At 41.1% G+C, this 13014-nt stretch overlaps 2 protein-coding genes across 2 annotated transcripts in view; one reads left to right on the forward strand and one right to left on the reverse strand.

Moving 5' to 3' along the window:
• The window catches only part of LOC109432381 (uncharacterized), a 403456-nt gene that overhangs the window by 305577 nt on the left and 84865 nt on the right, over positions 1–13014 (reverse strand). The window lies entirely within an intron of this gene.
• On the forward strand, positions 8259–10082 carry LOC134289523 (uncharacterized). Its single transcript, XM_062855433.1, has one exon. It carries the CDS (start codon positions 8259–8261, stop codon positions 10080–10082), a length of 1824 nt encoding a protein of 607 aa, XP_062711417.1.

Raw genomic sequence — 13014 nt, forward strand, 5'->3', positions numbered from 1 at the left:
CTTACACCCATAAGAAGGGTATAAATATCGCTCGAAAAACCGACTTTCGATCCGAGGCCCGGAGGGCCGAGTCTCATATACCAATGAATTCAGCTCGACGAACTGAGCAAATGTCTGTATGTGTGTGTGTGTATGTGTGTATGTGTGTGTGTGTATGTGCGTTACAAAAAAAAGTCACGCACGTTTCTCAGCCGTCTGTCAACCGATTTGATTTCTCTTGGAAGCAAATGAAAGCTACTACATCCTAGTAGAACGCTATTGATTTTTTTTTCGATTGGACGTTTGGTTACCGAGATATCTCTCGAAAAGTACTTATGAGTCATATTTCTAAACTTTTTAAGATTTTTGACCAAGTGTATCATAATAAATATTTCGACCGTTTGTCAATCGATTTAAATTCTCTTAGCACCAAATGAAAGCTACAGCATCCTAGTAGATCACCCAGAAATTTTATTTCGATTGGACATTTGGTTACAGAGATATCTTTCGAAGAGTACTTAGGATTTATACAACTAAACTTTTTGAGATTTTTGACCAATTGTATAATAATAAATATCTTAGCCGTCTGTCAACCGATTTCGGTTATCCTGGCTCCAAATGAAAGCTACAACATTCTAGTTGAACCCCATACAATTTCATTACAATTGGACATTTGATTATCGAGATATCTTTCAAAGAGTACTTGGGAGTAATACAGGTTAACTTTTTGAGAGATTTTGGACCAAGGGTACCATAATAAATATCTCAGCCATCTGTCAACCGATTTAGGTTCTCTAAGCACCAAATGAAAGCTACAGCTTATCCTTGTATAAGGCCCTGAAATTTTATTTCGAATCGACATTTGATTACTGAGATATCTTACGAAGAGTATTTCATTAAATCGGGTTTTTATTATTGTATTCACTTGTTATCTTGCATTAGTTTTTCACCAGTCTATGGGAAATTATTTTTCAATAAATTATGCTGATATCATACAAAGTGTATTCTAGCAGGTTATTGTTTTCAACAAAATTTTAATTATCAAATTCCAAATACACATGAATTTTATGAAAACTAACAATATGTTAAATGAAAGCTTTGAATTTATATATTGTGGAAAAAATGCACACACTAAGATCAGCTCGGTATTTTCCCCATCTTTTTGCTGAGTTCTCAACAGCAGATTTAACTCGGTACGCTCGGTTATTTATTTTGCGGATATTCTGTAAATGAGCTACCGAGCTCAGCTCACAAACTGTCAAAAGTTACTGAAGCACGGTAAATATCGTTACTGGTGAACGGTAAATACGATTACCGAGTGTACCGAAACAAATCTGCTGTTGAAAACTCAGTAAAAAGATGGAAAAAGTACTGAACTCAGTGAAAAAATTACTGAGCTGGAACATCTGAATCTTAGTGTGCAAGAACCGGACAACCAAAATAACTAGTTAATGCCAAAACTGATAAACTTAGTAGATATATCATTTTTGTCCTTTTTACACCATAACCATGAATACCAAGAACTTCGGAGCCAATTTATTCGACTGATTAAGAGATATTAGGCAAAGTGCATCTCGCTGATTTTCTTATCCATTTGTTAATCGATTCAAGATTATTTGGCAGTTAACAAAAGATACAATATTTCATAATATGAAAGCTATTTTTTAACATTCCATATAAGATTCTAGGAGGTGTCTGGCATTTCTGGTAAGTCCATGGTCTGATGCTATTTTGGGAACCAATTCACTAGATGTCAAAAGAACAATATTTTCTAGAACTTTTGGTCAATCACACAAAATAAATTTGCTTAATACGCATAATACAACAATATTTTTAATAAGTGTAAGAAGGGTTCTGTTCACCATAGGTGGATTAAATCGGGTTTTTTATGCACTTTCAATTTATGCACCTTTTTTATGCCCTGCATAAAAAGAGGGAGAGCTACCCAGAACCAATATTGTGCATAAGAATATTTAATAATGCCAGGAACTATTGCAACGGCGACCGGGGTGTGTTTACAGATGAGAGTAAAGGAAGGTTACAGGTTCGTTTTTGGGTGTGTCCGAAGGCCTTATGTGCGTTACATGGGCTCCGCGTGGGTCTTAAGGGGATATCGGAGTCATTTCGGGAGTCTCAGAGCATTTTAGGCTGGTTTCAAAGCCGTTATGGAGGCGTTTTTAGGGGTTTTGGTTAGGAGGATTTTTTTTAGACATTTCAAGATGTTCCAGATCGTTTTTGGCGAAAATTCAGAGGCGTTACGGAAGCGTTACGGAGGAGTTTTCGGGGTGTTCGGAGCCTCTCAGGTACGTTACATGGGGTCCGACGGGGTTTAAGGGGGATTTTGGAGGCATTTTAAGACGTTTCAGAGCATTTTCGGCAGGATGCAGAGGCGTTACTTATGCATTACGGAGGAGTTTTCGGGGTGTTCAGAGTTTCTCAGGTGCGTTACATGGGGTCCGAGGGGGTTTAAGGGGGATTTTGGAGGCATTTCAAGACGTTTCAGAGCATTTTCGGCGGGATGCAGGGGCGTTACTTATGCGTTACGGAGGAGTTTTCGGGGTGTTCAGAGCTTCTCAGGTGCGTTACATTGGGTCCGAGGGGGTTTAAGGGGGATTTTGGAGGCATTTCAAAATGTTTCACACCATTTTCGGCGTGATTTGGAGGCGTTACGGAAGCGTTACGGAGGAGTTTTCAGGGTGTTCGGAGCCTCTCAGGTGCGTTACATGGGGTCCGAGGGGGTTTGAGGGGGATTTCGGAGGCATTTCAAGACGTTTCAGAGCATTTTCGGCGGGATGCAGAGGCGTTACTTAAGCGTTACGAGGAGTTTTCGTGGGGTTCGGAGCCTTTCAGGTGCGTTACATGGAGTCCGAGGGGATTTAAAAGGGATTTTGGAGGCATTTCAAGACGTTTCAGAGCATTTTCGGGGGATTCAGAGGCGTTACGGTAGCGTTACGGAGAAGTTCTCTGGGGTTTCAAAGCCTCTCAGGTGCGTTACATGGGGTCGCCGGGGGGTTCAAGGGGGATTTTTGAGGCATTTCAGGAAGTTTCAGAGCAGACTCTGAAATAACTTAAATCGCCCCTCAAACCTCATGCACCCTTTAAAGTCACCTGATATCCCTTGAATTGCCCCTGAAGCCCCTTGGAACGCCCCTGAAACCTACTTAATACTATTGAAATACCCCAGAATTCTCCGTAATCCCATGAAAACACCAACAAATCTTGACAGAACACCCTTGTAAGGCTCCTCAAACCCCCCGAAACAACCCCTTAAAACGCCCCTGAAGCCCCTTCTTGGAACCCCCTTTTTGGGCTCTGTGGGAACATTCTGGAAACCCCCTTAGCCCCCCCTCATCTGCCCAGGAGCAAGATCTGTTCTCGCAAGCTAGATTTTCTAATTAAAGCCCAAACTTAATTTATGCATAAATTTCCCTCTTTTTATGCCTTTTTTAATTTATGCACATTTTTAATTTATGCAGTCCCAGCCATGTGCATAAAAAGAGGTTCCAGTGTACCCCACAGGCTCCGTTAATGATCGAGCATTTTTTTCACCCCCTAGACCACTCATTCCTCGGCACGGGTTGCTTGACACCTTGAATTGGAGTTAGTAGTCCTATTCTTAGCCGGCGACTACATACACAGCTGACTCGCAAGCGTGGGGAGGAGGGTATCGTCAGGTCCCGGAACTGTAATCCCTGCTGCCCCAAGACACACAGGCATGGGCTGAGTCGAATGTAGACGACACCTACGTACAAAAGAGGAAACTTAGACCTTAGTCTGACCGGTAAGTAAGGTAAAGTAAGCCCTACACGAATTACGAATTACACCCTTTCAAAATAACCCAATTAGAAATAAATCTTTCGGAGTAATGAGTCATTCAAGGTAATAGCATTCAGGGTAATAGGGTAAAGTGAATCAATGACATCCCGTTCACTTGTATTCGGTTCACTGGTAAATCTATTAAATCCTTTTTTTTTTGTTTAAAGCTCATCAGCTGGCTTCAAGTCATATTTGACTCTAGCAAATTGATAGGAACGTTCATTTTTCTACAACGCTTCCTACGGTGAAACCCTTTCACTCTTCATAGCTATTACATGTGGTAGCAAACTCACTCCTACCCCAACACCAAAGTGTGGTGAGTAAACCCATTATTATAACAGCAAACAGTATGTGTATAAATATGAAATATTATGTGTACACAATCATTTTATAAATATATGTGGTTTCCAAGTATGGCAACGTGCAGAGGAGTCTAGCAGGCAAAGCTGCACAGCCAATGCGGAGCGAAAGAGTAACCTGGTAGTCAGTAAGTTGGTGGAACGACGACCTACAAAAGGCAAACCACCCTTTTACTCCTAGGCCATACCTTCATCCCCATCGTAACAGACGGGGCAAATGCTAACAAAACAGCAGATAATCAGACACTGCTTTCACCTTGATAAATCTACTCCGCACAAGGAAAGAAGGGATTTGTGCTATGGTGGTTCTCATAAGCATTTTTCAGCAGAATTAGTTCGTTTGGTTTCACTAGGCTAATGCTCTCCGAAAATAATGAGCACTATTTCGTTGACAGACCCTAGCAACAGGCGCAGGGCTTTGATTGGAGGGACAATGCAGGCCCAGAGTCGTGTTTGCCAATGCAAACAATGTGCCAGGGTTCTTCGTCCACCGCCATCACACCACCCTCAGTATGCCAGTTCGTCGTCATCGTCATCGTCGGACGTCAAGTCGAAGGTTTGCGCTGAATCAACTCCGGAGTACACAGGGAAGCTCATTAAAATTTCATTTTCTACCTCACCCATCATGGTCTACACACTTGTTCCATAAACTGTCCTTAAAGCGACACAAGCATCCTTCCGCCACCACTGACTGCACTGACTGGTTGTTCAACTCGTGATTGTGTGTCGGTCGTAGGGTCTACTACCTAGCATCGATGCGATGGAAGGATGCTCTCTCAATGGTTTGAGTTTGTCTAATCAGGCGTGCTTGGAATTGCTTGACGATGACACCACGTGGATGCGGGTGGGCTGGAAGGGTAGTATTGCATTGTATCGGTTCAAGTTGATCTTGATTCCGAATCGCGTGACCATTGGTGCCTGTGTTGCCAGATGCACAGGTTTAAGGACATCGTCAAACAGTATCGTGCGCTGCTCCATGCCATCTCTTCTGTATATTGTCTCTGCCGTACAGCACAGCAAGCTGACCGTTCTCTTGTACCCTGCCAAAGATCCAGCTTATACATACATTGTTCCAGAATTATTTACCTCCAATCCAAATGCAGAAATTGGAGCTCAACTGCGTTGTGATATTCACAGTAAGCTCGATGATCTTGCCGACCGCTCCTAGGCAGAAGGTCTCACCTTCAACATCAATAAGACTAAATCGTCGGATGTTTTTTTTTTTTTTTATAAAATTAGTATCTCAATCAATTTTTACATTCTTCAACTTAATCTAGGTGTTCTGTGTATTATAACACACTATCATCCTAATTTGGTGAAATAAATTTAAGCTATTATCAATACCAATTAATAACATATTACATTTCATTTGCTGTAGCAGTTAAGATTTTTTGCAGGCTTTATTTTTCACCTGCGTGTCAGAAATACATTTTTTCAACTTATCCTAACCCTAACCCAACTTAAACTAATTATACAAAGAACTAATCGTAGCAATAGAAGACTGCAACGATTTTTGACGAAAGTTGGCAATGATTTTAGTTGACATCTGTTCCAATGTTTCAATATTAGAAATTTGATGCAACTCATTAGTGCTATACCAGGGAGGCAACTTCAGAATCATTTTCAAAATTTTATTTTGAATCCTCTGCAGTTGCTTCTTTCTGGTATTGCAGCAGCTCGACCATATTGGGACAGCGTACAACATGGCCGGTCTGAAAATTTGTTTATAAATCAAAAATTTGTTTTTGCGACAAAGTTTTGATTTTCTATTAATAAGTGGGTATAAACACTTAATGTATTTATTGCACTTTGTTTGAATACTTTCTTTGTGGTTTTTAAAAGTTAAGTTTTTATCTAGTAAGAGCCCTAGATACTTAACTTCTTCCGACCAATTTATTGGAGTTCCCCTCATAGTGACAACATGTCTACTTGAGGGTTTCAAATAAAGAGCTCTTGGCTTATGTGGGAATATGATAAGTTGAGTTTTGGAAGCATTTGGAGAAATCTTCCATTTTTGCAAATAAGAAGAAAAAATATCTAAACTTTTTTGCAATCTACTACAAATGACACGCAAACTTCGCCCCTTGGCTGAGATACCCGTGTCATCTGCAAATAACGATTTTTGACATCCCTGTGGCAAATCAGGTAAGTCGGAGGTAAAAATATTGTATAAGATTGGTCCCAGTATGCTGCCTTGTGGAACACCAGCTCTTACAGGTAATCTATCTGACTTGGAATTTTGATAGTTTACCTGAAGTGTGCGATCCGATAAATAGTTTTGAATAATTTTAATAATATATAGTGGAAAATTAAAATGTTTCAATTTTTCGATCAAGCCTTCGTGCCAAACACTATCGAATGCTTTTTCTATGTCAAGAAGTGCTACACCAGTGGAGTAACCTTCAGATTTATTGGAACGAATGAAATTCGTTACCCGTAAAAGTTGATGAGTAGTCGAATGACCATGGCGGAATCCGAACTGCTCATTGGCAAAAATAGAATTTTCATCAATATGAATCATCATTCTATTTAAAATAAGCTTTTCAAAAAGTTTACTGATAGATGACAGTAAGCTAATTGGACGATAACTAGAAGCTTCGGCAGTATTTTTGTCAGGCTTCAAAATTGGAACAACTTTAGCATTTTTTCATTTTTCAGGAAAATATGCTAACTGAAAACATTTGTTAAATATATTAACCATAAATGATAAGCAACTTCACTTCACTTCATGGGTTTGCGCTAACGTAAGAACCTCGACAACACTTATAACACGCGACGCGAGACAGACACAACACTTGTTATTCTTACAAAACGTTAAAAAGGAGATATAATTACCTTTTTGAGTCGACCGGTTTCGGGCTCGTTGTTGCCCATCGACAGGACGATGTCTGACTGATTACGATGATAACTAATACTACAATCCTACTGTGTGCAGTATTCGTCGTGAAGCATTGTATATTACTGAATTCTCAGCTTGGTCAAGTGGAAAAGAGAGGACATAATTGGGGCATCATCTTCATTCATAAGCGGGCGGTCGGCTGTAGCTATATACATGGATTCCCATGCGTTAAGCTGCGTAGCTTTTTGGACATTTTTCAGCAGTTTCGCTTGTTCCCAGTCTGCAGTATGTCCTAGCGTCGTGGTGTGCATTGCCACACTTGAATCGCAAGTTCTTTCGTGTTCTACCGCGTTCTTGTGTTCACGTAGACGAGTTTTAAACTTACGACGTGTTTGCCCAATATACACCGCGGGGCAGTCTCGGCATGGGATTTGGTAAATTCCGGATTTTTCGTCTATTGGGACTTTGTCTTTCAGATTGCACAATGCATCCTTTAAGGTGTTGCTACTCTTGTACACCACCTGAAATCCGTGATGGTTGAGGGCTGTTTGGATTGGATTGGTGAGCTTAGGGTAAAAAGGAAGGCTGATCCTTTTAACATCCTCCTTTTCCGGCCGCAGTGTCGTAGCATTACTTCTGTATTTCTTCCTTTCGTGTTTTCGCAGAATTTTATCCACAAATTCCTTTTCGTATCCGTTCACCTCTGCAGCCTTGTGAATCCTGTTCCGCTCCTCGACGAAATCATCTCTTTCCATGGGTATGTTGTAGAGACGATGGGCCATGGAGTGGAAAGCTGCTTTTTGCTGGGCTCCGAAGTGATTTGAATCTGATGTTATATACCGATCCGTGGAAGTTGGTTTTCGATATATTCCAAATTTAAGTTTGTTATCTTCCCTCCTGGAAATCATCAAGTCGAGGAAGGGTAGTTTACCCTCCGCTTCTTGCTCTACCGTAAACTTGATGGTTCTATGTCGCGAATTAAGTAGTTCAAGCGTCTGTGACAAATACCGCTCTTTGACTACTGCGAAGACATCGTCAACATAGCGTCTCCAGATTCGAGGAAAACACCTTTCTTTCTCTAAACCAACTTCGAAGTCACTCAAAAAGAGGTTTGCAAGAAGTGGAGAGAGTTTGCTCCCCATGCTGAGGCCGAAGGTCTGCTTGTAGAACTTCCCTCTGAATGAGAAGTAGTTCTGGTTCATACAAACTTCTGCCACCGAAAGATACGCCTCAATTTGGTGTCGGGGCACTCGACATCGTTCTAAATGTCTCTGCAGGCTGTTCAAAGCGTCATTTACTGGTACGTCATCCGCTATGACGTTGAGCAATGTATCTCCAAAACAAACAGCAAGGGGGGGAAGCAATCGCACGCGAATTTCGAGACATGGTGCCTGATTCGTAAATTGCAAGCCCGGAATGTGGTCTACTCTCGAGCGGATAAAGGAAATGCAGTGGTCATCATGGACAAGCCAGATTACGACTCCCGTGTTCTGAACATGATCGCTGATGGTCCATATGAAGAGTGCAAGTTCAAGAATGGAAAACCGAAAGACCCCCTCAATGCGATGACTGAAGAGGCTAACGGCGTTCGTCAGAAAGTAGCGCGTTTGGTGGGTGAAGACTGTCTGGAACGAAAATTGCACGTACCCAACCCAAAGGTAGCGTCGCTCTACTGTTTGCCGAAGATTCACAAGAATCCAGTAGGAATGCGACCAATCTCTTCCAACGTCTCGACTCCTACCGAAAAGATGGCCGCTTGGCTAGTTAACGAATTGAGAAAACATCCTGTAGCTCACGGGAGGAGCGTCCGTAATTCTGTTGAATTGGTGGAGCACCTGAAAGATATCGAACTACGGCGAGGGGAAGTACTAGTATCGTTTGATGTAACAGCGCTTTTTCCAAACGTACCAGTAAATGACGCTTTGAACAGCCTGCAGAGACATTTAGAACGATGTCGAGTGCCCCGACACCAAATTGAGGCGTATCTTTCGGTGGCAGAAGTTTGTATGAACCAGAACTACTTCTCATTCAGAGGGAAGTTCTACAAGCAGACCTTCGGCCTCAGCATGGGGAGCAAACTCTCTCCACTTCTTGCAAACCTCTTTTTGAGTGACTTCGAAGTTGGTTTAGAGAAAGAAAGGTGTTTTCCTCGAATCTGGAGACGCTATGTTGACGATGTCTTCGCAGTAGTCAAAGAGCGGTATTTGTCACAGACGCTTGAACTACTTAATTCGCGACATAGAACCATCAAGTTTACGGTAGAGCAAGAAGCGGAGGGTAAACTACCCTTCCTCGACTTGATGATTTCCAGGAGGGAAGATAACAAACTTAAATTTGGAATATATCGAAAACCAACTTCCACGGATCGGTATATAACATCAGATTCAAATCACTTCGGAGCCCAGCAAAAAGCAGCTTTCCACTCCATGGCCCATCGTCTCTACAACATACCCATGGAAAGAGATGATTTCGTCGAGGAGCGGAACAGGATTCACAAGGCTGCAGAGGTGAACGGATACGAAAAGGAATTTGTGGATAAAATTCTGCGAAAACACGAAAGGAAGAAATACAGAAGTAATGCTACGACACTGCGGCCGGAAAAGGAGGATGTTAAAAGGATCAGCCTTCCTTTTTACCCTAAGCTCACCAATCCAATCCAAACAGCCCTCAACCATCACGGATTTCAGGTGGTGTACAAGAGTAGCAACACCTTAAAGGATGCATTGTGCAATCTGAAAGACAAAGTCCCAATAGACGAAAAATCCGGAATTTACCAAATCCCATGCCGAGACTGCCCCGCGGTGTATATTGGGCAAACACGTCGTAAGTTTAAAACTCGTCTACGTGAACACAAGAACGCGGTAGAACACGAAAGAACTTGCGATTCAAGTGTGGCAATGCACACCACGACGCTAGGACATACTGCAGACTGGGAACAAGCGAAACTGCTGAAAAATGTCCAAAAAGCTACGCAGCTTAACGCATGGGAATCCATGTATATAGCTACAGCCGACCGCCCGCTTATGAATGAAGATGATGCCCCAATTATGTCCTCTCTTTTCCACTTGACCAAGCTGAGAATTCAGTAATATACAATGCTTCACGACGAATACTGCACACAGTAGGATTGTAGTATTAGTTATCATCGTAATCAGTCAGACATCGTCCTGTCGATGGGCAACAACGAGCCCGAAACCGGTCGACTCAAAAAGGTAATTATATCTCCTTTTTTAACGTTTTGTAAGAATAACAAGTGTTGTGTCTGTCTCGGGTCGCGTGTTATAAGTGTGGATAAGCAACTTTCTGGAAGTTTTTTGATGAGAATATAGAAAATTCCGTCATCACCCGGAGCTTTCATATTCTTAAACTTCTTTATAATAGTTCTCACTTCGTCCAAATCAGTGCCCAATGAATTGTCGAAAAAGTTCTCATGATTGAGAATGTTTTCGAATTCGCGGGCAACCTGATGTTCTATTGGACTAGTGAGACCTATACTGAAATTATGCGCACTTTCAAACTGTTTGGCAAGTTTTTGTGCTTTTTCAGAATTAGTTAATAATATTTTGTTATCCTCTTTCAGCGCAGGAATAGGCTTCTGAGGTTTTTTCAAAATTTTTGTCAATTTCCAAAACGGCTTAGAGCCGGGGTTTAATTGAGAAACTTTCTTTGCAAAATTTTTGTTTCTCAATTCGGTGAAACGTTTTTTAATTTCCTTCTGAAAATCCTGCCAGATTACTTTCAAAGCAGGATCTCGAGTTCGTTGGAATTGTCTTCTTCTCACGTTTTTAAGACGGATCAGAAGTTTCAGATCGTCGTCAATAATAACTGAGTCGAATTTGACTTCACACTTTGGTATTGATGCGCTTCTAGCTTCGACTATAGTACTAGTCAAAGTTTCGAGGGCATTGTCAATATCAAAATGTGTTTCCAATGAAACATTAACATCTAAATGGCTATCGATGTATGTTTTATATGTATCCCAGTCAGCTCTGTGATAATTGAAAGTAGAGCTGATGGGATTAAAAATCGCTTCATGGGAAATTTGCAATGTTACAGGAAGATGGTCAGAATCAAAGTCAGCATGAGTAATCAATTGGCTACAATGCTGACTTGAGTCAGTTAAGACCAAATCAATTGTTGAGGGATTTCTAGCAGAAGAAAAACAAGTGGGGCTATCGGGATATAGAATAGAAAAATATCCTGAAGAGCACTGATCAAATAAAATCCTGCCGTTTGAATTGGACTGAAGATTATTCCACGAACGGTGTTTCGCATTAAAATCACCAATTATGAAAAATTTGGTCCTGTTAATTTTCGCAAATCAGATTTAAGAAAATCTATTTGCTGGCCAGTGCATTGAAAAGGCAAGTAGGCCGCAATGAAAGTATGTTTACCAAAGTTTGTTTCAACAGAAACACCCAAAGTTTCAAAAGTTTTGGTTTCGAATGATGAAAAAATTTGATGCTTGATGTCAACGATGATAGCAACTCCACCACATGCTCCATCTAGGCGATCATTTCTATAAATAAAATAGTTTGGGTTTCGTTTGATTGAAGACCCAGGTTTTAGATAAGTTTCAGTAATAACTGCAATATGCACATTATTAACTGTTAAAAAATGGAATAGCTCATCCTCTTTGCCATTTAGAGAACGAGCATTCCAATTTAAAATATTCAAAAACTTATTTGGATCCATTACCAAAACGTAATCCAATTACTATTTTATTTGTAAATTTAACTCCAACCTGGACTGCTTCAGCCATAGTTTGAGTTTTGAGCATTGCATCAATCATTTGTTGCAATTGTTCAGATAAAAAGTCAAAATCGGAAGCAGACATGCCTGAATCACGTGCATTTTCCGAATTTGATTTTTGGTGATAGGAATTATTTGAATTTTGCTTACCCGCAGCCACATGGGCATGGGTTGCTCGATTCGTTTGAACAAAATTAGAAATATTACTCACTCCACTGCTGGAGGGTAGATTATGCGCTCTAATGTTTGTTTGGTGGTTAACTACCTCCGGCGAATAGGTACGAGCGGTATGAAAATTATTCAACCGATTGTTGATGGAAGAATTTGTGTTGTTAGAAATTCTACCTGCAGAGTTTCGGGTACGACTAGCGTTCCCATTCATCTGCCGGGCACGTGATTCGACAACTTTTTTGCGGATAGGGCAATCCCAAAAGTTTGACTTATGGTTGCCACCGCAATTCGTACATTTAAATTTTCTGGTATCTTCCCTTACCGGACAGTCGTCCTTGGCGTGAGAAGAACCTCCACAAATCATGCATTTAGCATCCATGTGGCAATGTTTCGTTCCGTGCCCCCAACCTTGGCACTGACGGCACTGAGTTGGGTTCTGGAAATTACCCCCAGGCTTACGAAAATGTTCCCATGTCACTTGGACAAGAAACATTTTCTTCGCCTTTTCCAAATATTTCAAGTTATTTATATCACTTTTGTTGAAGTGAACTAAAAAAAATTCTTGAGAGATACCCTGCCGAGGATTCTCAGAGCGGGTTCTCTTTTTCATTTTTATTACTTGGACTGGAGTGAATCCAAGTAATAAGTTGAGTTCAGTTTTGATCTCATCAGGTGATTTATCATTACTAGAGAGACCTTTTAATACGACTTTGAACAAGCGTGCAGACCTGTCGTCATATGTGAAAAATTTATGCTTCTTCTCAGTAAGGTACTTGAGAAGAAGATCCCGATCTTTCAGGGTTTCCGGCAATACGCGGCAGTCTCCTTTCCTGGCAATTTGGAAGGAAACCTTGATTCCCCTTATGGAGTTCAAGATCTCCTGCCTAAAACCAGCAAATTCACAGACGCTGACCAAGATTGGCGGCACCCGTTGTTTTTTAGCAGAAATTGAAGTACCTGGGCTAGAGGCATCCTCAATTTGCTGTTCCGAAAAATTGTTCAGCGTTTCATAAGGATTACTCATTTCAACGAAATTTTCATCCGAAACAATTGTTTTAGTAGAAGGAAGCGGAGAAGCTGAAAGTTATCCTTTCCTTC

Source organism: Aedes albopictus, chromosome 1 (genome assembly GCF_035046485.1).
Source record: "Aedes albopictus strain Foshan chromosome 1, AalbF5, whole genome shotgun sequence".
NCBI lineage: Eukaryota > Metazoa > Arthropoda > Insecta > Diptera > Culicidae > Aedes > Aedes albopictus.

Bases quoted from the DNA above. Each gene is read 5' to 3' on its own strand.
- LOC134289523 (XM_062855433.1), top strand. From the start codon at position 8,259: ATGTCTCTGCAGGCTGTTCAAAGCGTCATTTACTGGTACGTCATCCGC.